Source organism: Betta splendens, chromosome 5 (assembly GCF_900634795.4).
Source record: "Betta splendens chromosome 5, fBetSpl5.4, whole genome shotgun sequence".
NCBI classification, from domain to species: Eukaryota; Metazoa; Chordata; class Actinopteri; order Anabantiformes; family Osphronemidae; genus Betta; species Betta splendens.
In genome coordinates this window covers 8,151,734-8,178,162 of record NC_040885.2, presented here as the reverse complement: position 1 = coordinate 8,178,162, position 26,429 = coordinate 8,151,734, and the positions used below count along the sequence as shown (strand labels likewise).

Genomic DNA, 26,429 nt, shown 5'->3' with positions numbered 1-26,429 from the left:
ACACATACTGTGGAAAGAGAAAATAGCACGAAGGAACATATATAAATAAATAAATCAGCAGCCACAAACGCGAGATGCAGCCGTGGGTACCGCGAACGTAATGGTGCTACAAACACGCGTGATCACGCAGAACGCACGGCCCCGGAGGAGACGCGAAGCAGATGTGATGTGTGCGGCGCGTGCGCCAACGCGAGCGTTTCACAGCTCTCCTGCTCGTGCCTCTGTCGACACACACCTGGATCCCACATGCAGACTTTGTGTAAAGAGTTAAGCTTTTTTTTTTTTCTACCTCTGAGGTTCCACTTCTTGTGAAATCCCCTGCTCTTCGTATCTCTACTGAAAATACCACCGTCGCCGTGGTTTGAGATGACACTTATCGCAGCATCTGAATTGTGTTTGTTGGTGTGTGTGTGTGTGTGTGTGTGTGTGTGTCACATCAAGGCTAGGGGGCTACATGTCACAATGCACCTGTGCGCTGGCGGAAATGCAGCTCCTGCGTCACCGCAAAAAAAAAAAAATATATTCTCGTCGGCCACCTGTACTGTCTCACTCCGTCTTGTGACCTTAATACTCGACTGCTGCTGTGACTACAGCCGTGTTTGTCTTGAAATGAGTAAAAAAATAAAAAAGTAGGGTTTTGAATTCACCTGTAAAAACAAAACGTTTCAATTTACCTTCATTTGTTACAGCATATGGAAGTAGAGGCCGGATTAAGGATAACTACTGTCACACCACTCTCATTATGTTGTTTAAAGACACAATAAGACGCTTTAAGACTGTCTCGACTACCTAATACTGTTTTATTCAGCAAACCAAGCCGGCCTGATGCTCACAATGCTCATCTGCTGGATGTGTAAAACAGACAGCTGTTTCCTAACAGCTGTTTGTATGGTTGCATTATGGGTCTCCGTGATAGCGGTGGACGTCGGACGTCGGACGAAATGTCAACGTGTGGCTAAAATCCGTACCTGAAGTGTAAAACACGCGCACAGAATGTCGGGAGTGACAGCTTCGGACCCGTGAAATGTAACTTCATCAGCAATTCCTTCAGTCAGACTGAAAATGAAAGACCGACTATGGGAAATGCTCTAAATGCATCATACGTGAAGCTTGCTATGAAATACTCGCTCAATACAACTGACTGTGTATTTGCCGTAGTCTGGGTGCTTCTGTGCAGTAAGTGGGGCGCGTGACCACAGGTCGACAGGTGTCCCCCCCCCCCCCCCCCCCCCCCCTCGGCCTCCAGCTGTGATCAGAAACGCTCTCTGCGGTTTTTACTGAGAACACGTCCCGCTGCGGAGGCAGAGGCGCGAGCTGAGCCTCCGCGGCCCGAGACGTCACCGTGTCACGCGCGTCTGCCCCCCATCGGCCCCGCAGCCGGCGTTTAACCGCGTCATTATTATTATCACGCACGGTAACGACGCGCGAGCCACCGGGGGATTGTGCGGAGTCACAGAGAACTCTCTCGGTGCGACCACGTCCCCGCTTCGGTCCCGGTAGAACGTCTCGTACCGGAACCTGCGCTCTGGTTCATCCACAAAAGCCGTTCATGTGAGTTGCGGCGCGTCTCATGGCGTTGTGTGTTTTTTTTTTTTTCTGTGCCTCTGATCTCGGCTGAGCCCCGAGATGTTGCCTGTTCAGGAAACCACAGAGACACTCGGCTCGAGGGCCACAGAATGACATTTAAGAGCGAATTCACACAAACACACACGTTCGTGTTCGTGTAAGAAGCATCGACTCGTCGGGCGAATTCTACACACAGAAAACAGTCTCTTTCACGGGTTCTCTTGATATGAATGAGCAAATCGCAGCATCACGATTGAGTTGTTTCACCTTAAAATAATTGGTTTTGCCTTCACTGCTCAATGGGTGCAGTGCAGATGACATCACCCAACGTGATGGGGTCGTATTTAGTGTTCCGTCCACTCAAGGCACTGAGTGTAAGGTAAAAATATGAACTGATGCAGTCACGCTGCCGGTAAACTCAGATATAATCTATAAACACCTCAAATATGAATACAGAAACTTCCTCACGGTTTCAAATCACATCTACACTTTCCTCATCCTTCTTCAGGCGCGTGAATGTTTCACACTCACCTCGGAGCACGCACCTCGTCACTACAGGAACCCCTGAACTGACGGTGAACTGCACCCGAACGTGAATCCAGAGCAGCAACAGCTTGTTCACGCTGTCTAATTTCCCCAGTTTTCATCACCAGTTTTAGGAATGAAACCAGTGGCGTTTGCTCTGTTTGCAACTGCCGGATCAAATGGGACTCGTGACTTTCAGCTGACTGAAAGAAGATGTGTTACTGGAAGAATGAACATGGCCTAAAAGCTTTAAATCAAATAAACGGTTTCATTCACATAAACGTAGCGTTGACATTAGCAACACAGAAGTAAAAGTAATCATTCCGTTACTATTCTAGGCCAATTTTACAACGGAGACACACATAATTTAAGTAAATTTGACTTTTTCATACTATAAATACATATATAAACAAAACAGTTCATTTCTGTTGGAATCAAATCAGCACTTCCAGCCTCCCATTTTAACTCTAAGTGCATAAGGAAATCAGAGCTATTAAAGAAACCACACGACTGAAGTGGCTGAAAAATGGATAAACACCGTGGTGTGTGTGTGTGTGTGTGTGTGTGTGTGTGTGTGTGTGTGTGTGTGTGTGTGTGTGTGTGTGTGTGACAATGTAAATATACGACACGGGAAAACACGAAGGAAATGTTTGGCTGTTAATATAACTTCAGAGATGTTATTTTCCAAGCGTGCGCACGCACACACACACACACACACACACACACACACACACACACACACACACACACACACACACACACACACACACACACACAGGCCTCCGAGCGCTGGCTGGAGAAAGCAACAACTGAAAACCAAGAGGCCGAGTCACAGGAGCGTGAGGACGTGTCTCTCGCTGCGAGCGCTCGATCTCAGACTCTCTCACATATCACAGGTTTATTGACGTTCTATATTTATGTATTTTTTCCTCCATCTCCACCTTCTGCTCTGTGAGAGCGGAGAATGTTATTCCGCCCCACGGCGGGCCAGAGAGCGGGGAAACATCCACAGGCCGTGCATGCGTTCCACACATTCTGAAGCGAAACCACATGGTGGGTTTAGGCCTAATGATATTTGGATGACTTGCATGAAGGGCATCCAACGTCCAATCTAGACAAGTGGGCACAGACGACACACACACACACACACACACACACACACACACACACACACACACACACACACACACACACACACACACACACACACACACACACACACACACACACACACACACTTCACATTACTCATCTCACTGCATTTTTGCTCTGTCTTTGGCACTCGCTGGCTGTTTAGGTTGAAATAAAACCCTCGCTCTGTGTGTGTGTGTGTGTGTGTGTGTGTGTGTGTGTGTGTATCTCTCTCTCTCTCTCTCAAACACGTGTACAAGAGATATGCGCGCAGAAAACAACACGCCCTTGTTATTACTGGAAAGTCACAACTGACATCGCTCTGCACGCGGCCGTGTGCCAGCTGAACAGCCACGTCGGGGCGCATAAATGAAACGCTCCTTATTACGGTTCACACAGTGATGGAGCTCTGTCTATCAGTGGGCACATGTGCCGCCGCGGTGCTCGATGATAATGTGAGGACACCGCCCAACGTTAATACCCCGTCAGACAGAAATAAATGCCTTTGAGATCCTCCCTATTGTGCTAGTACACGTAATCATAGCCTGAGACGCTGTCCTGGCGTGACCCCGGTCACTGGACCACACCAGGAGGGTTCAGAATTAGACAATCCAGCTCACTTCAGCTGGAGAAGTGCTGTAAAGGTGCTTTAGAAGCGTCCAGACTCATGATTCCGTGCATCCCTTCGGCCGTCCCCACCTCCAGCGGGATCCCGTGGATGTTTCAGCAGCTTAACGCTCCGCTCCCCCGGTCACGTGGGGCCGGACGGGTGGAGTAAATTGGGGTTTTGCAGTATTTAGGCATTTTTCTGCTGGAAACAGCTGCCTGCTGGACGCGCGAGCCAAAAGCACTAAAGTGCTGTAAAGCTCCGTCGCCCTTTCCTGCACGAACGCTGCAGAGACCCTGCTTCTAGCTGGAAAACCCTCCTGGGGAGGAACTTATGATGTCATGCTGCTGCAGTCTTGGTCAACCCGCTGCCCCAAAACTCCTCCAGATGACATCATCACCTAGACTCCCAATGATAAAAGGCTCAGCATCTGCAGCAAAAGGCTGGTTTCATTCAGATTAAAGGAATGCAGACTGGTCTTAGAGCATCATATGTGCTGTAGGTGTGCGAACTCCCTGCACCGCTGCCTGTGCAGGCTGTTATTGGAGCTGTGTGTGTCAGACTCTCACCTAAGGGATGTTGCTGCAACCAGAGCGTCTCCTTTCCTTCATCTAACCTTGTGCGCAGACGTAACGGCTCAGCAGACCGCACCAGCGCAACCTTATCAGCAGGCAAAACAAGTGTCCCTGCTCCGTACCAGAGCTGACAATTAACTGTCGCACGATGACTGGATTTCTCTGATAACCTTTTATTTGTCTCGCCACTCGCGCAATCTTGTCCCATACACGGGCGGCGAGCGCGACGTGCGCTGAGGTGAGCTCAAATCTCTTCTGACATATGGTGCATATGTCAAATATATCTTGATATGAGGCCAAGCTGTGCGCGTCGACCAGCGCGCCTGCACTCCCCTGCACAAACTGTATCTTTGTGGTGGGGCGGTCCAGTATAACCCACAGGACACTGCTCTCTGGCTGATGAGTGTCGTACCAGAGGTACCAGAGGTCATTAGGTCAACGGCGCTGTGCATACGGTGAGAGACAGCGCCCTCTGGTGGCGCACATGCGAATATTTAAAGCCTCGAACTAAACATTAGTGGAACTGACTTTGTGGGGAATGGGGAATAATTTGCAAATAGATGATCCACAATGAAATGTCATTTAAAAATGTATGCGTTAAGAAAATGTGCAGCTTTATCTCATGTTTGTTCTTTTGCCACATCATTCTGTAGGTTTCTTTAACTTTAAAACCGGGTCCATAAGGACAAAAAACCTGCAACATTAAACTCAAATCAAGGAGAAACCCACTGCTATGTACAACTGTTTATTGATTTCCAAAAACATCTGACAAAAATAACATTACATAAACACCAATTTATAATAGAAAAAAAGATCTTTGAAAAAAAAGAAAAAAAGATAAATTGCAATTACATTAGAATTTCGGTGACTTAACATTTTTTGATAATTGAAGCCATATCATGCTTAACTACATAGGCAGTTCATGGCTAGTAGATTTATCAGTATGCATGAGTTATAAACATTACATTAAGTGCTTTTGTTGGTTCAGGCATATTTTAGTGATTTGGGTTCACAATGCAGAGTCAGAATTCAATGCCAATTCAAATTGTATTTTTCCATAAAAGATCAATACACGTGGCTGATGAAGTACTAAGTAAGAAGCCAATGTCACACTCAGACAACCCTCCCAATCACAATACGCTGGGGAACATCTGAAGCCAGCTTCATCAACACCCTCCCTGCATTATAAGGGTCCGTTATGGCACACAGCTCAGGACAGAGGTGCCCATGGCGACGACGTTCCTCAGTCCCCAGCTATCAATAAAAACTCTCTACTTTCATTCAGTGTTTACCTGAAGCAGATTGACATGAATAAAATATAACTTTGCTTAAATTCACCAAAGTGAGCAGTTGCTTAATTAATACAACACTTAAATTCTCAAATGGAATTAGTTTTTTCCTAATAAACCTCACTAAGTTGGGTACGTTTGGAAAGACACAATCTTCCAATGAAGCCTGTCCGGCCGATGCGAGACGCCGATTTGGACCATGTCTTCACAATGTATTGTCAATAACATGCAACTTGGTGATGCTCAAAACGAAAGCAGCATTGCATGGATACGGAGGAGTTCACCTCTCCTGACCCCCCCCCAATGTCTGAGGGGGGGCGGGTGGTGGAGATGAAAGGGTGCGGAGGAACCGAGGGGACAGGGTAAGGATCATGTATTACAGAGCGAAGGCCTTGCTAACAGTAACGAGTGGAGCACGAACACGCCGGCCTCTACTGCCGTGAGTCCTTCGGGTTGTTTCCTCCGAACGGCTGCGTTCGCCCCCCAGGCGCTCTCGTCGCCAGGTTGCCCTCCGTAACTACGCAGACGCGGTAGACGTCAGCGGCCGAGAGCCACGTGGATATCCTCAGGACAGAGCAAAGGGACCGAGATGCAGAGGAGGACGCCACTACTGGAGGAAACGCAGCCTAGTCAAAGCCCCGCTGGTCAGAGTGCAGGCACTATATTAAAAACACTCCTGGTAGTTTGTGCGTTAAAAAAGGCAATGCTAAGTCCAAGAGGAAGAACTGTACAAAAAAAAACTAAACAAAAAAAAAACAGAACAAACTATGAATGACTTCATTAGCTGGACTCTCCCAGATCTGTGAGATATCTCTGAGGTAATCAGTGAAGTATGACTCATTAGACAGCAATAAATACCAACATGAATACAAATATTACAAAAAGTAAAAACAGAGGCAAATGCTTAATGCTAAAGCAAAATCTGAGCTAAAAGAGGTAGGTTTTTTAGGTAGATTATGGTGTACATCCATTGTGGACACTCCTTTTGTAAGAACTACATGAAGTTTATTCCATTACAATCCCTGTCCAGAAAATAAAGAAAAAGATAAAAGAAGACTTGAAAGCCTTTGAATGGGAGGCGGCTGACCGGGTTCTATAAACAATATCATACAAGTTTTACAGACAGGATTTGTAATGACGGTTACACAGAAGAACACGAACTGTAAAGCTTGCTGGTGATAGTGTACCATGAGTTGGATATTGCAGCCATTGTTACTGTGTTATGTTGCCAGCGTAGATGGATCCATCGACACCGCGGTGGATTTCTGCCAGCGTGTGGTTTCCAAGTTCCAGTATATAAGCAACCACGTGGTAGAGTTCAAACGTACAGACTCTGAGCAGCTTTCAATGGTCGGACCAAACAGGAAACTCTGGGGAAGCGCTCTTTGATTCGGCCGCGTTCCCGACATCCACGTATCCACAGTCTCAGAATTCTGACGCCGTTTTCGTTGGACTCTGTGCGAACGCGTCCCCCAGACTTCTCCCGTTCGGCTCTCAACTCGCGCAACTCCACTTTTACCCTGTTCTGTTGCTGGGGGGGGGGGTCTCTCCCCGTGGCACCGGCACGCTCACCAACGCTCCCACTGTGTTAAACACACGCAAACGTCTACCCCAAACAGGAAGCAGGACGCCAAAAATCAAACCAAGACCTACATACAGACGTATGCGTCTACGAAAGAAAACACAACATGGACACTTTTCACAACTTTAAAAAAGTCAGTGTTCAGTAACCAAGCACTTCACACCCCTCGTCTGTCTGACAAACTATACATGAGTGGTACTGCCTAAAGACACTCAAGCTTCAACTCCAAAAAGTTCAATTACAGCAGGGGACACACATGGAATATATATAAATCAACTCTGTGTCCAACCCTGCCAGCTTTACAGACTGTCACAGTGACTAATACTGATGAGCTGGAATAAAGCCACAGTGACGGAGGTTTAACGACAACCCTTGCGGGCCGAACAATTTAAAGCAACAACTACCGAGTCTTACTCACGAGAGAAACCTGTCAAGCCCGTCGACACATACATCCTCTGCCTTTCACCATCTTCCTCTGAGGTCACAAAGTGGCCCTGGTCTGCTGAGATGAAGGAAGCTCTAGGTCTGACATCGGAAGCCCATGTCACCAATCGCACGTCTTCAGTCACAATGTAAACAGAAGACAAAGAGAAGCGTCCAGACTTCGTGCCACCTCTGCAAATGATTTAAGCCAAGCGTCGGGGGAATTCATATGCTTTTGGCAGGAATTAGAACCAACACTTGTTCAGGGGAAACTGCCTCGTTTAAACCCAAAGCATTCAAATTCTCTGGTAGTTTGGTTGATAAGCCATTAGACGCTGCCTGATGATGTAGAAGCCAAAGATGACTGGCAGCAGAGAGAAGGCATACGTCTAACACACACAAACGCATCTTCCAAAAGCCGTAGATGAATAGCATATATACGTTAGATTACATGTTGAAAGCATCCAAGGCCCTGGAGTCATCATTTAGGTGGAATATATCAGATGTAACTACCTCGGTGATCTATATGGCTTATATTAGAGAGCAGCACAGTATGTGTAGCTTTTCCCCTTTGTGAAAATGAACTGAAATAAGTCAAATACATCAACCCGCCACTACACCCAAAAAGAAAATAAAAACAAAATAAAAAAATCTGAGACTCAAATCACAAGCAATCCCTGTTAAACCATTCCGATTTCATTCTCGTCATAAAACATGATCAAAGTGAAAACAAAGAGCGCAGTGTTACAGAACATAGTCAAAAAGAATCAATGAAAAAGGATCAAAATTGTATTTGCATATATATTTTTGAGGGAAAAAAAAATAGCCTTGAGAAATATCTACGTAGCCCTATGTACAGCGGCGGACACATTATATATTTATACCTGGTATTTACATGATGCAGCCACTAGAAGGCTGCGCAGCATACATCATCAAACAGGAGGGCCCCGCTGAGGAGGTGCGCGTCACCGCCGCAGCCGGACCCCCAGACATTCTAGAAAATCCACTTCCCAGTCAGAAACGAAAGGGGTGTGATATCTGAGGAGGTCTGAAGCAGCTTCCCAAGCTCTCCACCGAGTGAGCTCCCTGTGTACTGAGGAGGAACAATTCATGGAATTGTTTTAAAGGTCAAATGATGTAAAAAATAAAATAAAAACAAAAAACACCCTATTGCAATTACATCCATATCTATGCCAATTCTGAGTATGGTATGCAGCTATATATTAACAAGACAGGCCTCTTGCTTTGGCCTCAATTTACTATTCCAGTTAGATTTGGCATTTTAGCCCTTTAAAATCTGTGATATATAGACAATATCAATACTGTAGATTAATACATAGGCTTACATAGTAGCTTACATAGTAAAAGGTGGTATAACAGTGCTTAAGATACATGTGGTAGCAATTAACTATTTGCAGTGAAAAAAAAAAAAGGTTCAAACAAGAACGAAGAATCATGAAAAAAAAAATCAACTATTTTAAAAGTGAGCAAGAAGCCCTGAAGCAGGCTTGGTTTGATTGACAGTTAGCAGTGTAAAAGTAGCACGTTTAGTGGCTAATTCTCACCCAGGAACAGCACTCTGAAATCCTATCACAACCTCACGAAATCACATACTACACTCTGAACTAGAAAGCAAAAGAACGACATTTTCCTTCATAGGCTGCGAGGCTTGTCGGACAGCGTGCGTGGAGACCGTGGAGCAGCGCAGCTCTGTTTAGAAACTGGAAGCTTTGTGGAAAGTAGTTGGCCAAACCTTTGGTGAAAGGTGAGAGGTGTGTGTTTGGAATTGTATACAGAGTCAAATACTGAAACAGATGAAAAACAACAATAACAAAACAAAACAAAAAAAAAACTGAGTAATGTGCAGGCACTGCTTTTGCACTGATAAACTGAAATGTCATCCGTACGGTATCTAAAGTATTCTGTGTAAAAATTACTGTTTCACATAGGTGATGTAAATATAAAACAACCCCAGTAAAACCAAGAGGTAGCTCAACTGAATGGCTAAATGAATAACTGAGTATGTTTGTTGTGTGGGCGTGTGCGTGTGCACACGCGAAATGTCCTGGCATTTGAAGCAGCTGTTTGTTGATATAAATACAGACAAAAACATTGTATATAGGCAGACGTTGTGTGTATAGTTTCATTTGTATTCTGTAAAGTTCCCTTGTTTAACTGTATCGCTCATCTGTTCACTCTCCGTGAAACCTTGGCCTTTACATCAACACAAACTCTTTTAGACACGACACACACACACACACACACACACACACACACACACACACACACACACACACACACACACACACACACACACACACACACACACACACACACACACACACACACACACACACACTTTCTCCCCTCCGCTTGCATAATACTTCACACCTCCATTTAGTCCGTCCAGCACATCTTCTCCTCCTTCCTCTATTTTTACCCTCGGGGCCCCCGTCTCCAGCGTGCGGTCCGCTGCCGAGGGCGAGAGGCGGCCTCTAGGAGACTTCGCTGCCAAACACCTCCAGCACCAGCGGGGTGAGCTGCATGCTGTGCTCCGGTTGGAAGGAGAGCGAGCGGTACTGCTTCGAGTGCTCCTCGTTGAGGCTGCGCAGGTCGGCCAGCTTCTGGATCATCTTGGCGTAGAGCAGCCGCTCCCCTGGGTGGTGGAGCTGGATGTAGGCCTGCAGGGTCTCCGACAGCCGGTCTTGGAGCACTTCGATCCGCGCGTGATCCTGCACACCTGGGCGGTCTGCAGCAACGCGGGCTTGATTAATACAGCGAAACGTGGTCGGACAGCTGAATATTACAGTGCTTGTCCATGTAACCGAATACTAATGTTTACCTAAATAACGGATTTCTTTGAGCATGTTTTTTCTCCATTTTGCTAACCATGCTAATTTTAGATCAGAGCACAGATCTATGCATTGTTAATGAGCTGCCTCTTATACACAAAGGGAAGTAAATGCATACTTGGTTACACACGCTTTGCGTGCGTGCATTACTAGAACAGCCTCTTCTGCAGAATCATGTGTGATTAAAAAAGGAAGAAGGAGAAACCTCCAAGCAGCTTGTAGCTGCACCCCTGCGTGACTTATGTTTATGCACAGTCAAACTCACAGTACCTGGAGAAAGCAAGCAGATGGCCATCAGCAGCACATGTTCCTCCTCATGCAGGTTGAGCTTCTTCAGACCCACCTGGAATTTCACCAATGGCTCCAGCAGCTCCAGAGTGTGGCCGGCTACACGAGACACAGCACAGCGTTAGGATCAGTGCAGCCAGCGCCAAACTATGTCAATAAAGTGGAAAATTAAAGAAGCATCTTCTTTTTTAATTCACGGAAGTACTAATTAGAGTTTCCCTTTGATTTTCTTCAAAATTTTAATTAGGATCAGTATATACGATAATATCCTATCCTCAGAGGCCTCAGGGTTCTAATCAAATTGTGCATATTTTGTAACAATGATTTTAAAAGCTGTGGAAACAGCTTTTAAAATCAGGTTAAAATCAGAATCAGGTTTTCTGAAAAAAAATAAAAAAAATAAATAACATTATATAACATAAAGTATGACTAATCTGTACGGAACCTCAGGACCTGTGCTGGACATCTGTAGACAGCTACAGTATTACTGTCTTCTTTGTGTGAGCCAGCCCATGATATTTTAAGAAGAGCTCAACAGGGCAGCCTTGCCTGGTCCAGACAGTGGTTGTTTTGTGTGGTGAGCAGGTCAGGAGTGACATTCTTTGGTTGATCCCAGAAAGAGGGAAGGGGGGGGGGGGTGTTCAAAAGGCAAAAGAAAGCCCACAGGGGCTTCAGAAGACATGCAAGACTGGTATTGCAGCAAAACGAGCATTAGCTTTGGCCCACGGGTCTGTAACTTCGTGCATGCTTCCTCTCTAATGATATGGTCACCTCCTTTAATGCTGGACTGCTTTGTCTGAGCACTGAGGAGAAGTCTTAAAGTTTACCACAAGTCGTTTCTGCATCGGCTGAGCAAAACAAGTACACGAGCACATTCACACACAAGCCTGAAGACCGGCTCGTCTGCACAGCGCTCTGAGGGCTGACCTTTGGTGACATCGCTGATCTGATATTTAAAGTCAGGTGCGCCGCAGCTCCAGGACATGTCCTCCAGGTTGAAGCTCTGATTGGAGCGCAGCATGATCACTTCGATGGCGCTGGACTTGAGGAGGGCAATCTGGTCCTCTGCCGTCAGTTCTCTGCAAGGAGAGCAGTTATACAGTGAAACGCCACTCAAAACCGATGCAGCGAGTACATGTATACGTACATACACGTACGTAAACGCAGTATATGTCACCTGGACAATTCATTTCAGACGCTTTTGCTTATCAGTGTTTACCAGCTCCAGGTTCAAGGTCAGGCGCAGCCTTTATGATGTCTGGGGTGCCTTTCAGGGCTTAGGGAGCTGATCATAACATTCCAACGGTAATCCAACCGCGTTTATCACTGGCTTCAAGTGGGAATGACAACTTTCATGGAATCGCAGGCCCTGACTTGTTGCAGCCTTGACTGTTGACCCTCCGAGGCACATGGAGTGCTCGTCCTTTTTGCCGTGTTTGGGGAAGAAAGGGGATGTAGCAATAAAGACCCCTAAAGCAGTGACTGGAACTTTGTTTATCCCCTTGAAAAGGTCTGTTTTCTTATCCACAAATATTTTATTTTTTATTTTCAAAAAGGAATATTATCAGCCTTTTCTAGCATGCGAATCAAGTGATTATGAAAAAGATACTTGTTTAAAAAAAAAAAAAAAAAGTCAGAATGTCAAAAAACAACCAGAAGGTACAGTAGGTCATTGTCGAGGACTAGGGGAGTGTCCTGTTTCAAAGTTAGGCAATCTCCTACTGACAAACCTAAAGGGCTAAACTTCACACTTACAACATGACGCTGGCAAATGTATAACCTTATCCAGCGAAGGAACACGGCAGAAACTTTCCACATGTCGGCCGTCCGTCATATACAGTGTATCATTAATGTGTGGCCTTTAGACCGCGGCCATCGCTGCTGTACAATCAGCTCATCAGTAAGAAAAACAAGCAGGTGTACAAAGTCTTCACCGGCTATTTATGTAGAGTCGCTCAGAGTCTCACACACAAGCTTTAAAAACAACAAAGGGATTAGTCCTGCTGCTGCATATTTAGGGAAAATGTTTGCAGTTCTGTTACACGAGAAGGACTCGTTTGCATGTAAACAAACAAAAAAAAGCAAATGTGCGCCTGTAACAAAAGGTTACGAGGTTCAGCTAGAGGTCACACCAGAAAACGGTGAACTGACTACAAACTGAATATCAATATCATCATCATCATCATCATCATTCTCCTTCTTATTCGTATTATTTATTAGTATTATATCTCCAGCTCAACATGCCTTTTAGTTTTTGTAAATGTGGTGATTTAAAAGATAAATAGCTTTTCTTCAATCCAGGTCTAAAACGTGCTTTTAATCAAACATATTTTTGCCACTTAATAGAAGGCATGTTATTTTATATAGTAAGTATGAAGCACGCTTTTCATATTCAAGTCAAACATGTTTTTTTACTGTGCACAGGGGAGACTCTTTGGCCTGACTGGCAGATTACCAAGCTTCATCACCCTGAGGAGCGGGAGCAGGGATGGAGACTTCTTAGTCTCTGCAGTCTAGTAGAGACCTGCTTTGTTTTGAACGGCGACACTAATGAGCAGGTGTTTTTGTGCTATCAACTATATTGATGCACTGGCCTTGCTCCAGCAATTCATACAATTAGAGAGCTCTTGCGTTTGTATTGACCAATCTTAGCAGTTCATCCCTGCAACGGGAACACGGCATAGGGAGGATCACGGTGGCAAAGCAGCATGCGGTGAAATAACACACCACAGTCCACACGGGCTGCATGTGTAGCTGTTGCTCTCAGTTATGTGAAAAATCAAGCTGTGTGTTCATAAACTGGAATGTGCTTTTGCAACTTATGCGTTCTGCTCCCAGAAGCGTTTGTGTTGTTGAACACAAAGAGTGTAGACAGGTGTATGAAGGCTGCTCCTCACAGGCATGCACACAAACCTGAACCCGGGGATCATCTTAGCGAAGCCTATGACCTTCTGGATGCTGTAGGAGACCAGGTCAGCCAGGTGAGGCAGCATGGAAAAGCTGGAGCCCTCCTCCTCGCTGGAGTCAGGGCTGCTGCCCTGCTCCTGGTACATCATCAGTAGGTTGCTGAAGTTCACCCTTGTGTCCACTGATTCTACAGGGGAGAAAAAGCAGAGCAGAGCGTTGAGATTCACTGTCACGTGAGCGTGTACTGTGTTGGAAGAACGGAGCGCTGACTGAAATCCTCATCCGGTCAATTCAACACGCATGAGATGAAAGCATAGGCGACAGGTATGACAACATGGAAGCATACAGTTGGATGAAGCCGTTTCGAAATGTTTGCGCCGCGTGAGTGTTGGCGGCGAGCCACGTGAACACGCTCCGTGCTGCGATCGCTCCATTAGTGACGGATGCATTAATGATCTGATGTTTACTAGCAGGAGTCCGGTGTCTGTAGGGTACAGGTTATTCACAGAATTTCCACTGGGTTCCACGTAAAGCAGCATAACAGATTATGTAAAGGTGAACCAGAAAGCACATAAACAGATGTCAGGTAGGATGTTTTGATATAATGTCTCAACACATTTATTAAATGTGTCATCTGAATGTGACTGAAATATGACTTTGCTTGAAACAAAGAATTACTGTTTTAATGAAAGACTTTATTTTTATGAAAGTGCAAAAGTTAGCGTTTTGAGTCTTCCGGCTCGCCTCTCACCTGGAGAGTGACTGAAGGAGTCCGAGGAGGCATCAGACAGAGAGTGGAGGGAAGCAGCTCTGCTGGCGCTGCGTGTCACCGGGCCCTCGCGCACTGGAGGCTGCACGAGAGAAAAGGCCACCTGTGATCTCAGCTTTCAGTAGGTCCAGAAACCAAAATTGAAACCTTGTAAATATTGTGGTTAATACGCCAATACATCACATAGTTAACATTGTCCTGATATTAAGGCAATGTCAATATTGTTCTTTTATCTGGACTGTGGAAGAAACAAACTGAACTCTAGTGATGTTTTTGTTAATACTTTCAATAGCTGAAACAGCTGTTGAATATTAACCTTAGAATAACTAGGATATCTGCTTTATTTTTCCACTGTCTAAAATCTAATAATGTCTTTGCAAACCTGCTCCATGTTTATTGGATAACAGGCAGAACAGGATTAAGGCACAAACCCTGAAGCGGCCAAAGTCGGAGTAGGAGTCATCGTATGTTTTGTGGTGCGCCTCCACCAGAGTGGCGATGACTTGACTCTGCTCGTCAGTGAGCCGAGGGCGCCGCGCCTCCCTCTCCGCCTCGCGCTGCGCTTCCTCCTCCTTCCTCCTCTGAATCAAGTCCTTCTTCCTCTGCACTTCCTCATCTGTCAGAATGACTGGACGGGAAATAATAAAGAGACAATGAGGCAAAGCGGGTGTTCGACTCGGCCACACAGGAAACAAACCTTTAAGGAAAGGGAATTACAGTAACTGCAGAAAAGTGGCATTGATCAACTTGAGCAGCTCCAGAAAAACAACAACAAAAAACAAAACACATGCTCAATCCCATAATATTGGTATAGCCACATTTGTTGGAGGTGGTCTGTTTTATGTATGCATGTGTTGGACTGACAGCTACTGTATGTCAACATGGTGCTGGTTGGGGTGGGGGTTGTTATTCTCTAGAGGAAGAGAATGGGAGGGGACAGGTCCATACGGAGACCTCTGCTGCACTAAACAAGTGAACACATTGTCTTTGTTCCATTTGTTCCTTGTTGTTCTAGCCATTGAATTAGCTCACAGTCAGGGGAGCGAGAGGAGTGAGAGCGAACTGGATCTTGCCAAGATGCTGCTGTTATTGCAACAGCAGCGCCACTGGCTTCTGGGTCCATACAGCAAATCACAATGCCGGTGCCACCGCTGGCGCGGTATTCTCAGGAGCACTTGGGTGAAAAGAAAGCACTGAACTGGAAGTGAGAGGCCTTCGGTTTGTGTGGACAATATCCGGATATCGAAAGAAAACAAATGAAGATGTACCTGCTATTTACAGGGAACGAAAACAAACACGGCTGTGTGGAATCAAGAGGCCTTGCTGGATCTCTGGAGCAGCGGGGGTTTCAACTTCAGATGGTGCACACTTGCTGTATACAATGTGGCTCCACTAGTTCAAACAGAGCATGTAAACACTCTAATGGGGGCAAAGACCCAGAGATACTTGAGCTCAGTCCAAATATTACAGTAGGCCCCCAAAACGGCAAACAGCAGCTGTGCGCGTTTTACTATTACACCAACAAACACGCACCATTCTGTTCTTGAACCCGCAAACCAAATGCAGGGTAATTAAAATAGGACTAATCACACATTACCTGCACTGAAGCCAAGGAGCCAAACATCGGCCGACAATATAAAAACCTGTAATAATCTTACAGTAGAGATCAGGGCCTTGCCCTGGTGACACGTGGGTCACCTGTCATACTTACACTCTTTCATCATGCCAATGTCCACACAGCGCTTGAGCCGGCATGCCTGGCAGTGGCGCCGGTTGTCCTTGGTGATGGTGCAGCTGCCATTAAAGGGACACGTGAAGGTGGCCTTACGCTTCATGCTGCGCCTGAATAAATTGAACACATTTCACAGAAACGTGTATCAGGATATAAACACACAAAGGTGAAACTCATGTTTTAGGAAATGGGATTACATAAATCCAAAATATACATAGTTTAGATGTTTGTAAAGATGTGATCTTTAATTTGCACTCTATGAAATAATTATGATAGAACTGGATAAATGTTTTGGTCCTTCATGTCTGGAACTGAGTGTAACAGCGTTAATATGGATGAGGGCCAAAAAATCCAGGTGTGAAAGAGGAGTCCTGCCAAACGGAGACACATGGAGGTTTAGTAAATGATGGACACGTATGTACGAACATTTATACAGACGTGAGCAAACACACACGCACGCACGCACGCACGCACGCACGCACGCACGCACGCACGCACGCACGCACGCGCTTGGTGAGAGTTCAATCAAGGGACAGCTAGGAGAGGAAGGAGATTATTAAACATCCGTCCTTTCATCCTCGCTTTAAATATCAAGACTGCTGAGAGGAACAGATGCACGTAAACGAATACATCAAACACCCACAAGCACAAAATATCATGACGCGCTCCAATTTTCGCTTGGTTAAACTGGAAACTCGTCCGCATCAATTAGCAGAGGCATTTTCTTCCTTTGGAGTCTTCACCTTCACCAACCTACGTTTTCATGCAACTGTAGAAATGATAAGGTTTGAGTGGGTGGTTGGCCAGTGCATGTCAATAGCATGACCCATAAGCTAGTCCACCTGCGTTGACAGTCTTGTGTGCATGATACGTGTTAATTCATCACATATGGACTCGTGTACCTGAAAAAGCCCTTGCAGCCCTCGCAGGTCATGGCATTGAAATGGAAGCCGGTGGCTTTGTCTCCACACACGCCGCAGATCCGTGGCACATTTCTATCGAACTCATCGGGAGGCAGAGTAGACGTACTCACAACTGTGGGCTCCATCACTGCACAAACACAAGGGGGGCGAAGAAAGGAAAACAGGGGAGCAAAGAAAACACACGTTACGGCTCCAGGTTAAAGAAATTCTTTACTTGTTAAAAAACAAAATCAGAAAAACAAAAGATCCATCTCAGTTTAAAAGGCCCATTTCTGTTTGTTTTTTTTTATTGGTGGTAGCTGGAAAAACTCTACAAAGAATGTCACACTTCTCGCCTCACTCGTTGCCATGCCAACCCAACAATGACCTTTCCTTCAGGACAGATTCAAGTTGTCCCCATTTCCCCTTTGGAGGTGAGCTGCACATTAGGGATTTAGCACTGGGGTTAGGAACAGGCGTCGTGTGAATCAAGGAGGGAGAACCTCATTTCACTATAGACTGAAAGACTGAAAGTGAAGTAAATGATAGGAAGGAAGTGGCCCAAGGAAAAAGGAGGCGAGAGCACCAAAACCTCAACCAACTCACAAATCAACAGCCCGGGATTCTGCTGAATTATTTAAAATGATTTGAGCTCCCCATCATTCATGTCTAATTAAAAAAAAATGTTCTATACCTGTACACTCCTGCAACTTTCTACTTTGTTGTAGTGAATATTACGACTTTGTATGTTTGCAGCCTCACTGCGTTGTGTCCGTGCTGCTTGTTTTAAAAGCTCATATTTATCCCATCATCTCGGCGCTCGCGTTTCTCTTTCTCGCCATCTCTTTCACCCAGACAGAAAAAGGCATTCCACAACGACACAAAAGCCCAACGCTCGTCATGTTCAACACGTCTCGCGCCGTCATGACGGGGTTTTAATACGATTTCCCTGTGGGCACGTCAGGAAAAGGCTTTGAGGCTATTCACTACCTAAATATCATTTGCTAACAAAACAATGCCATGTGAAGGTTTGATAGTTCCAATACTTACACTAGTGCAAATAGTGTTTAGGCTACTGCACCAACTTCCACAACTCCTGCTGTGAGCACATCACAAACCCTTTCATTGTATTAATCTACGCTCCAGTGTCAACTATACAAGTACTTACTTTAGCAGCGGCTTTGTAAATGCATAAACATGTAAATCACAGAAAGCCAATGTGAGACGTCTCAAGAAAAAAAATATGGCGATGGGGCACTCATTCTTGGGTACAGAATTAAAAGCAGACCTGGTCATCAACAATATTGTCTATAGCCAAATAAATCCACATTTAATGCCTCAGGCAGGCCCCACATATTAGCTACAATATTCTTAATGCCATCATATAATGAAATGTTACACAACACTGGCTAATATAATTAGGACGGAGCATGAAATCTGTTCTAGTGCAGGCAGGCAGACAAATCCCAGCAGGCATTCACACTCATCACTCAGCATCAACCAAAGAGGAAAATACTCATTTGCGTTACTATTTCTCCGACTGATAAGTGAAGTAGAAGCTCTGTGATTACATTCGGTCCTGACAGGCCATTACACTAAATGCACTGTAGTATTGAGAGAGCGCTCTAAATAATACATCAGGTTATTAGAGCAGATCTGTACTCGTTCTAGACTCGGGAGCAGGTTTGGGGCTTCAGGTTTGTCTTGCATCTGAAGGATACGTACTGCTCGTATGCCGGGGAACCAATCTATCACTGCCATGGTATTGCTAGCGTGTTCCCAGCGTGTTGCACTGGCATAAGGCCTGAGGGTAATTGATCCTCGGGGCTTACGAGGTTGAGTCCAGCTCCGTCATGAGGTACTAATAAGGTGTTTTTTTGTTTGTTTTTTTTTTAACATGACAGCTGGCAGTTGCAGCATAAGATGAGAAGCATCGTCATCTACTGTACTTATCGATTTTAAATTACATTATTTTGCCAGATATCGCCACCACGTGTTTGGTTTCCAAGACAGGGGACATCCCACGTTGCTACTGACTGCAGTGGATCCCAAAAACTTTTGGAGCAATTGCTGAACTGCAGCTTTGGAAACACAAGCAGCTCAGATGGTTAACAGATTTGTTGCTTCTTGCAAAAAAAAAAAAAAACAAACAAAAAAAACATGTTTTTGGCACAAATCCGGATGTAAAGAACGCAGAATTTAGAGAACGTGACAACTGGGCATGGTTTATATTATTCCTGTGTATTTTTACCATTATTTCAACAACATTCACTCAACTAAACCTTTTGACCATTTGACTTTTTAAACTTTGCCCAAATTATTCAGCTTGATGACATGACATAAAAGTGCTCTGTGGATCAAGATAAAACAATAATCTCTGAATTTACTTCCAATGTAAAGCCAACTAGTTAATAATAAACCAACTGAAATTCATTTTTGATACTGCGAGTTAGCGTGCAATGGTTTATGAACTTGCTGGAAGGCCAAGATAAAAAAGCTAATCAGGGAGAGAAAGAAATGTTTTAATTGGTTCTTTGAAACAAACAAACAGGGGATTAACAATGATACTTCATCAAGCAGCCTTTGCTCATATTGTTCATGTAAGTGCTGGGTTTTACTGGTAACAATATTGGGATTTGGAATGGAAATTTCTTGCCATGTTGCAGAATGGCCAACTTTCCAGATTATCAATAAAACAGTTACCAGAGCGTGACTTTGAAACAATGATGCAAAGAGACGTGTGTTTCATGTTGTGATGAGCTTCGTGACCCCAAATTGACTATAAACAAAAAAATGACAAAGTCGTTTGCTGTTGATTTGGAAACAAAGAAGAACTAAAAACTCCTCTCTTCAAATATTGCACTTGGTTTCTTAATTAAAACTGTTATGAGTGAGGTCATGAGTGCAAACTCAATACTAAGCCAAAATATGCAAATATATCAAAAATCTGTTCCCCTGTTTAACATCGGACCTAAAAAGTTTTGCAGCATTTTTCTCTGGTTTCTTTCGTCTAACGACGATGCGGCTGCGACGCGGTTCATATGTCCACTCTACCGAACTACGCAGACAATAATAAGATGAGCTCTCATTACTCTATTACCCTTGAAATGGCCATTTTCTGCTGGCAGTCAGAGAATGGCAGTGCCAGCCCACAGGACAAAGCAGGGAGAGAGGCGCAGGGGAGACAATCAGGCCAGAGAGGTAGGGTGGGGTCAATACGGCAGCAGTATAGATACGGCCAGTGGGGCAACACCAGGTTTGTGTGTCACGTATTCCTGCCGGACCCTATTGGACGTTGCACATACAGTACGGTATCTGAAAAAGCAGCAGGCGTGTGAGAAGTCGACATGCTGCGATTAGACACAGGGGTCATCAACACAAACTCAGGTTTTTTTTTATATTATTTAAATCGCGTGCTAAAAATAGAGTCATAAGCCACTTCAATTACTGGCTAAAAATAAATGTGTGTCACATCTCTGACAGAACCTCAAAGTAAATCGCATCAGAGGAAAAGTGTGATTTGTTATTCACGTTGGAATCACATTTTTCCTGTTGTTTGCTTGTCTTCTTCAAAAGTCTAGTGGCCAACTTAAATTTATTTGTATGTGTGGCCACGTTTTATGCTCAGAAAGTAAAAATCTATTGACAAGCCAACTAAATTGCATATGAGCAAGACTGGAATTTGTATATTTAATCTTAATGCAAGTCCCTTTTAGACTGGAAATCTTGGATGTGGTGTGGTGAGCCACATGTGAGCGCCACCACACCCTACTGCTCACTCAGCGGGAAAGTGAACACTGAAAATCAGGACAGCTATTCATTATTTTGGAAGTTTGTTGCAGAGGCCAAACTGATTCCAAAAATGTAATAGCTGAGAATGCAACTAAATATTTTTGTCATCATAAAGACAAAATGTAATAGACAAAAATCAACCAATTCCACTAGGCAAACTATGTTTTTTTTTTCAACAAATTGAAATCAATCAATCAAGAAGAATCCAAGTAGCTCATGCTCTTCCCTCTGCAGCTGAATCAATCAGTTACATTAGAATTAAGTGATGAACGGCACTTTGGGAGTCAAGTCATAAAGAGAACACATTAGAATATGGGAGCTTGGGTAACTAAATGACACAGCAGCGGCCCGTGAGCAGCAAATACGGCCTGCTGTAATTATGCACACTACCACAAATGGACTCCAGCATGTCATTTTAACTGGGTGGTGAAAGATTCGAAATAAAGACATAACCTTCATTTAACGATGCATTTAAAGGCGAGGACAGGGATTTCTCGTTCTTTCAACCCAGGAAACTAGCCTAGTGAGAACAAGTACCACTTAACATGCAGTGGGTCAGTGACTCATCTTTTCCTCTTTTGATTTATTCGCATCCTGGCTGAAATTACACGCATGTGTCTCATCATAGGGAGCGAGGTTAGAGCTGCTCCCAGTTGGATTTACAGACACTGACACTGTCTACAAAAGCCTTAACGCTGGCAGATAGCTCATAAATTCTGGTGTAAGTGAACCTAGTTGTCTGGACTGAAATAGGACCAATATGACTAAAAAGAAAAGAAAATGTTAAACAAACTCAAATGAATAAGTTGAGTCTAACCAACACTACATAAACAGTCCAATGATTAAATATGTATTAAAGAACACCTGGCAGGGATTTTCAATCAGTGAAGCAAAGAGAATATTCCACCAAAGTTCCCATTTTATCTTCGGAACATGATGCGACCTGTGCCACGTTTGTCGGGGTAAATAGTTTGCACCATCTGCATCCCAGGGTCCCAAATGGATATCTGAAAGTTGCACCTTCTAATTAGCTGACACGGGATGTCAATCAATGCGAAATTAAGTATCGACTACAGATGGTGCAAATCCTGAGGAACAGGGAGTAGAGACCAAAAAAGTGCTAATATGGGAATGAACGAGCCAATAATGTTGCACAATGAGCCGCGTTGCAGTACAAGCGTAGTTTAGCGTAGCAATCCACGAATTTGTGTTCATGCACAAGGGTAGTATGACGTACTGTGTGATATTCATACAGTGCCAAGGTGGACCATGGCAGCAATCCAAAGCGCTCAGAGTAGCTTACTTGCCTCTGTTTATTCATTTCAAGCTGCACCACTGCCTGATAAAAGATGATCAAACATAAAGGTGGCCACTGGTTTTCATTGTTAGAGGCTCTTACTTAGTAAAATGATATAAATAAACTCTTGGCTGTGTAAAAGGACTTGGAACATCGCCCAGATGTAAGGATTCACTTTATCAAAGTCAGTATCAAGTTATTGTAAAATCTCACCCTCCACCGTTGTTCTCTATCCAACAAACCTAATTAAGTGGCACCATTAGTTCCCGGGCCTTCAAATGAAATGTGATCGAGGACGGGGCAAGATATAACAAAGTGGGCAAAGAGAAGGGTACAGACAGAGCTCAAAGGAGGGATCGTTTTTAACTGCACACAGACATGCAGGAGAGGGAAAAGCGGGAAATAAAAACCCTCTGGCATCACGTCCCAAGAATGTCAGCAATGAGCTCACAGACCACATCCCAATACAGAAGAGTCAGAGTCGGAATCACATCCAGACCTATAACAGCACTGGAAGAAAGAGAAGGATTGCTGTGGAATGCTTCAGTGAGAGAAGGAGGCCTTCTCTGACAGCCCAATGAGCATCCTCCATCTGCATCACATGATGAAATCCCACAAATGGTTCTGAAATTGTTCCATGCTACCAAAACTTTCTCTTAAAGAGGGAGGAAAAAAGAGAGAGAGAGAGAGAGAGAGAGTGAGACAGTGGGAGAAAGTTATAAAGCACGGACGTGAGAAAGAAGAGAGTGGCGGAGGGAGCTGAGGGGAGAAAACATAAGGCGATGTGTTTTACTGCATACCTCGGGCTGGGTCACTACAGTACAGAAGAGACATAAAACAAACGAGATCCGGAATGACCCGGGCTGCAGAGGGAACTGGGCAACAACAGGAATAGGAGGCGCGGACGGGCCAAAATGATCACGCACAACGCAGATAAAAGTACAAGTATAATTGAAAAACGTTTTATCCGCGATTTGAGACAATGGTTCAATTAAAATCTGCTGGGCGTCGAGAAATTTCCTTGGAACAAGCGATGCACTGGGTCAGATAGAGCAAAGAGAACAATGGACAAACAGGGACAATGCAGACCAACAACAACAACAAAGTAGGCAAACTGAGTCTGTAATGCAGCTAAACAACTGGCTGAGCAGACTAGTCCAGTCCTGTCCCGTCGCCTCTCTCTCTCTCTCTCTCCCTCCCTCGTTCTCCCTCCCGCTGCCTCCACCGCTCGCTCTCATGCTCCCTCCATACGGTCGCAGGGAACATGTTACAGTCACAGCGGGAGCACATGACAAGGTGACCTGTGCCCCACACAGGATGGGGTGAACTGGTAGAGGAGGGGTCCCGCGTTCAACCCTGTGGTCTCCGTAGCGCTGCCGCCTCCCGCCCCCCCCCCCTCCACCTAGGCCCCACTGCTGGCCTGCGAGGGGAGAGAGAGGCCATGACGGCAGCCTCCCCCCTTATGCTGGGCCCCTTGCTGGACTCTGGAGAGGGGAAAGAGACGAGGCAGGGAGAGGCCCATTCACACACACACACACACACGCACACACACATACAAACGCACACCTAAAGTCCTGTTTATGTCTATGCTGAATTTGACAGTCGTGTACACTCTCAGGCGTTCGGAGTGGCGCTCACAAAGCCGACCGGACAGACAACGGACATGCGGGTGCACACGCGTGTAGCCCACATGTCAACGTTACATAACCTGTGCAAAGTGTCATTTTTCTTCCAGGATATGCCCCTAGTAACATTTTTAAAAAACTAAAAAAAAAAAAAATAATAATACAACTTTTTTTTTTTTTAAGTTACATTTTGTGGACACTTTTATAGTTATATTAAAATTTCATAGCACACCGATTTTAAATAAATATCAAAACATACTTGCCACGACTGATCGTGCTGCGCAAATTGAGCTCAATACATACACTAATATTACCTCTGATGAGCCTGGTCTAAAAGCTACAGGAGGGAAGTGAGGACGTTAGGAGGAGCTTAACACCTCATTAGTCTTAAAAGGCAGCTAAACATATGTGGCAAACAACACACATGTACACACGCGTAGCAGTGGCCCTTTCCAGTTAAGTACAGCAGCCTCTTGCTTTCTATAGGGTCACACACGAGAGGAAGCAACCAATTACTGCAGTCACGAAAGGGGGGAGAGGGTGGGTTATTTGACTGTATAGGAGACATAATGGACTGTACCACTGCCACAGCACACGGACCCATAAACAACTTGCCACAGTTACGGTCAATAAAGACGCACACGGCAGAGTTCTGCTGACAAATTGACTCAAATGCGGAAGCACACTTTGTCCCCGTTTGTCATTTTCTCCCAGGTTCTGTCCCAAATGTCCAGATAATTTAAATCCATAACATACATGACTACTGATCTCAAGTTAGCTAAGATGTTGGGGGGGGGCAGCTGACATCCCATGCTGTTTTTTTTTTAAGTGTCAAACTGTTTCCTAAAAAGGGACATTGATAGATATGAGAAAAATGGCCCCGAGGTCGCTGGAAACATGGCTGGTAAAGAGCACACACCCCTCGCTGGTGGCTGCATTTGCTTCATTTAAATTTATTAAAAAAAAAAAAAAAAAAAAAAAAAAAAAAAAAAGAGACTGGCACTGGGGAGAGACTGGCTCGAAGCCGTTTCAGGCGTATGAAATACGGGGCGCTCGTGGCGAATAAATGATGTCATCATCAACCGGTGGCTCAGAGACCGGCGGCCGCGAAGTGATCGGTTAAGGTGCAAAAATATAGATGTCTGTAGTTATAAATAATAGTAGCAACAAGCAGCGTGTCTTTGTGAACGTGATCCCTCCCTGATCAGATAAGACATGGCCTCGTACCGGCCAACTGTAACTGTGCTATATGCCACACTGGTAGTTCAATCACTGCAGCTTATCTGCAGTCTTTATCAGACGTTACAAAATGGTGCCTGGATAGATAGTGAATAATATAATCAAGTCCCAAAGAAACTTTTACCACATACACACTGACAAAACTCTCACGCAGGTTCTGAAAAAGCTAGTATAGTTGGAAAAAAAACATGTTTTCGTGCATATATTTGCCTCAAAACGTGATCTGAGCTCCAGCAACGTCACAAATATTAATGAAATAATACTTCTGAAACACCTTTGTCAGCAACAACCTCAAGCAAGCGCTTCCTGAAGCCGTGGACTGGGCCTGCAAAACATGAGAGGCCCATTCTCCTCAGCCATATTCTCAGGACGTCCGCTGTGAATGTTGCTCCACTCGTCACTACACAGTATCTCTACTGGGCCGAGGTCTGGACTCTGACTGGGCCGTATCAGGTGTCTAAGGAGACAGTCTCTGGAAGATTTGAGTGGGTTTTAGAGACGTATTAAACGCGGGCCTCGCAGTGAAGAGTGCTGGAGGGGTCGGGATCCGGACAACTTGACATCCTGGATCACTCGTCGGGTCCTAAGAATATGGCTGCATTCACCAGGGAAGAATGGTCCAAAGTTCCTAATCCACGCCTACAGGTCACGCTCGGCGCGAGTTGACGCTGCCAAGCGAGGTTCGAGCAGATCTGTCAAAACGGTGCGGCCTCATCTCTGCTGTTTAGTTTAGAACTTGTGCTACTGGAGATTGTTGTTGTTTCTCCTTTTATTATTAATATTTGAAGCTTTGGTGTAGATCGTTTCATTAACATATGACACAACAACAATAAATGACAAACAGTGTCACTCGTTTCTTTTGCATTTACTGGTATTTGAAGTTCAGAAATTAAACACAGCAAAATGACATATCGCTGAGATCTCACGTACTTTCTCGTGTATGAAGAGTTAGAAACAGTTTTGACACGTTTGTAACGCTACAAAAGATCTACAGCAAACTCGTGCAAATGCGTTCAACGACACACGCGCAGCAAAGCAGCGTGTGACCGCACATCACCAGGTCTGGATTAAAGGCTCAGGAAGCAGCGTCTCACCTGAGGTTTTAGCATGCCGTGGTACGAAAGGTGGGTCTGGAACGCGTTCTTCGCTCACTGCCGAGTCGGAATCCTGTTGAGTGCAAAAGCAAAACAGCGCGTCGCGAGTCAGTGAGCGGGCCTTTACCCCAGTACCCGACCCGCAGTCGCTGTGTTTATGTAACGCTGAACTGTTCCTCAACTGCAACACAACTTACACACTCCGCCGTAACAGGCGTAGTAAGCACGCCCGCG

At 45.0% G+C, this 26,429-nt stretch overlaps 1 protein-coding gene across 6 annotated transcripts in view; it reads right to left on the bottom strand.

The window, feature by feature from the left end:
- Positions 1–5,133: 5,133 nt before the first annotated feature.
- Positions 5,134–26,429, bottom strand: part of LOC114855551 (vitamin D3 receptor B) — a 23,630-nt gene continuing 2,334 nt past the window's right edge. For 5 of the 6 annotated variants that reach the window (XM_055508937.1, XM_029150792.3, XM_029150795.3 and 2 more), the window contains exons 2-10: positions 26,196–26,268; positions 17,149–17,296; positions 16,226–16,356; positions 14,946–15,142; positions 14,497–14,596; positions 13,752–13,932; positions 11,766–11,917; positions 10,821–10,937; positions 5,134–10,447 (exon numbers count right to left, since the gene is read on the bottom strand). In XM_055508937.1, coding sequence (XP_055364912.1) covers positions 10,194–10,447; positions 10,821–10,937; positions 11,766–11,917; positions 13,752–13,932; positions 14,497–14,596; positions 14,946–15,142; positions 16,226–16,356; positions 17,149–17,294 — 1,278 coding nt within the window. In that variant the 5' untranslated portion in view covers positions 17,295–17,296; positions 26,196–26,268 and the 3' untranslated portion in view covers positions 5,134–10,193. The remainder of the gene's footprint in view (positions 10,448–10,820; positions 10,938–11,765; positions 11,918–13,751; positions 13,933–14,496; positions 14,597–14,945; positions 15,143–16,225; positions 16,357–17,148; positions 17,297–26,195; positions 26,269–26,429) is intronic. The other variant, XM_041070828.2, reaches the window with a different exon arrangement.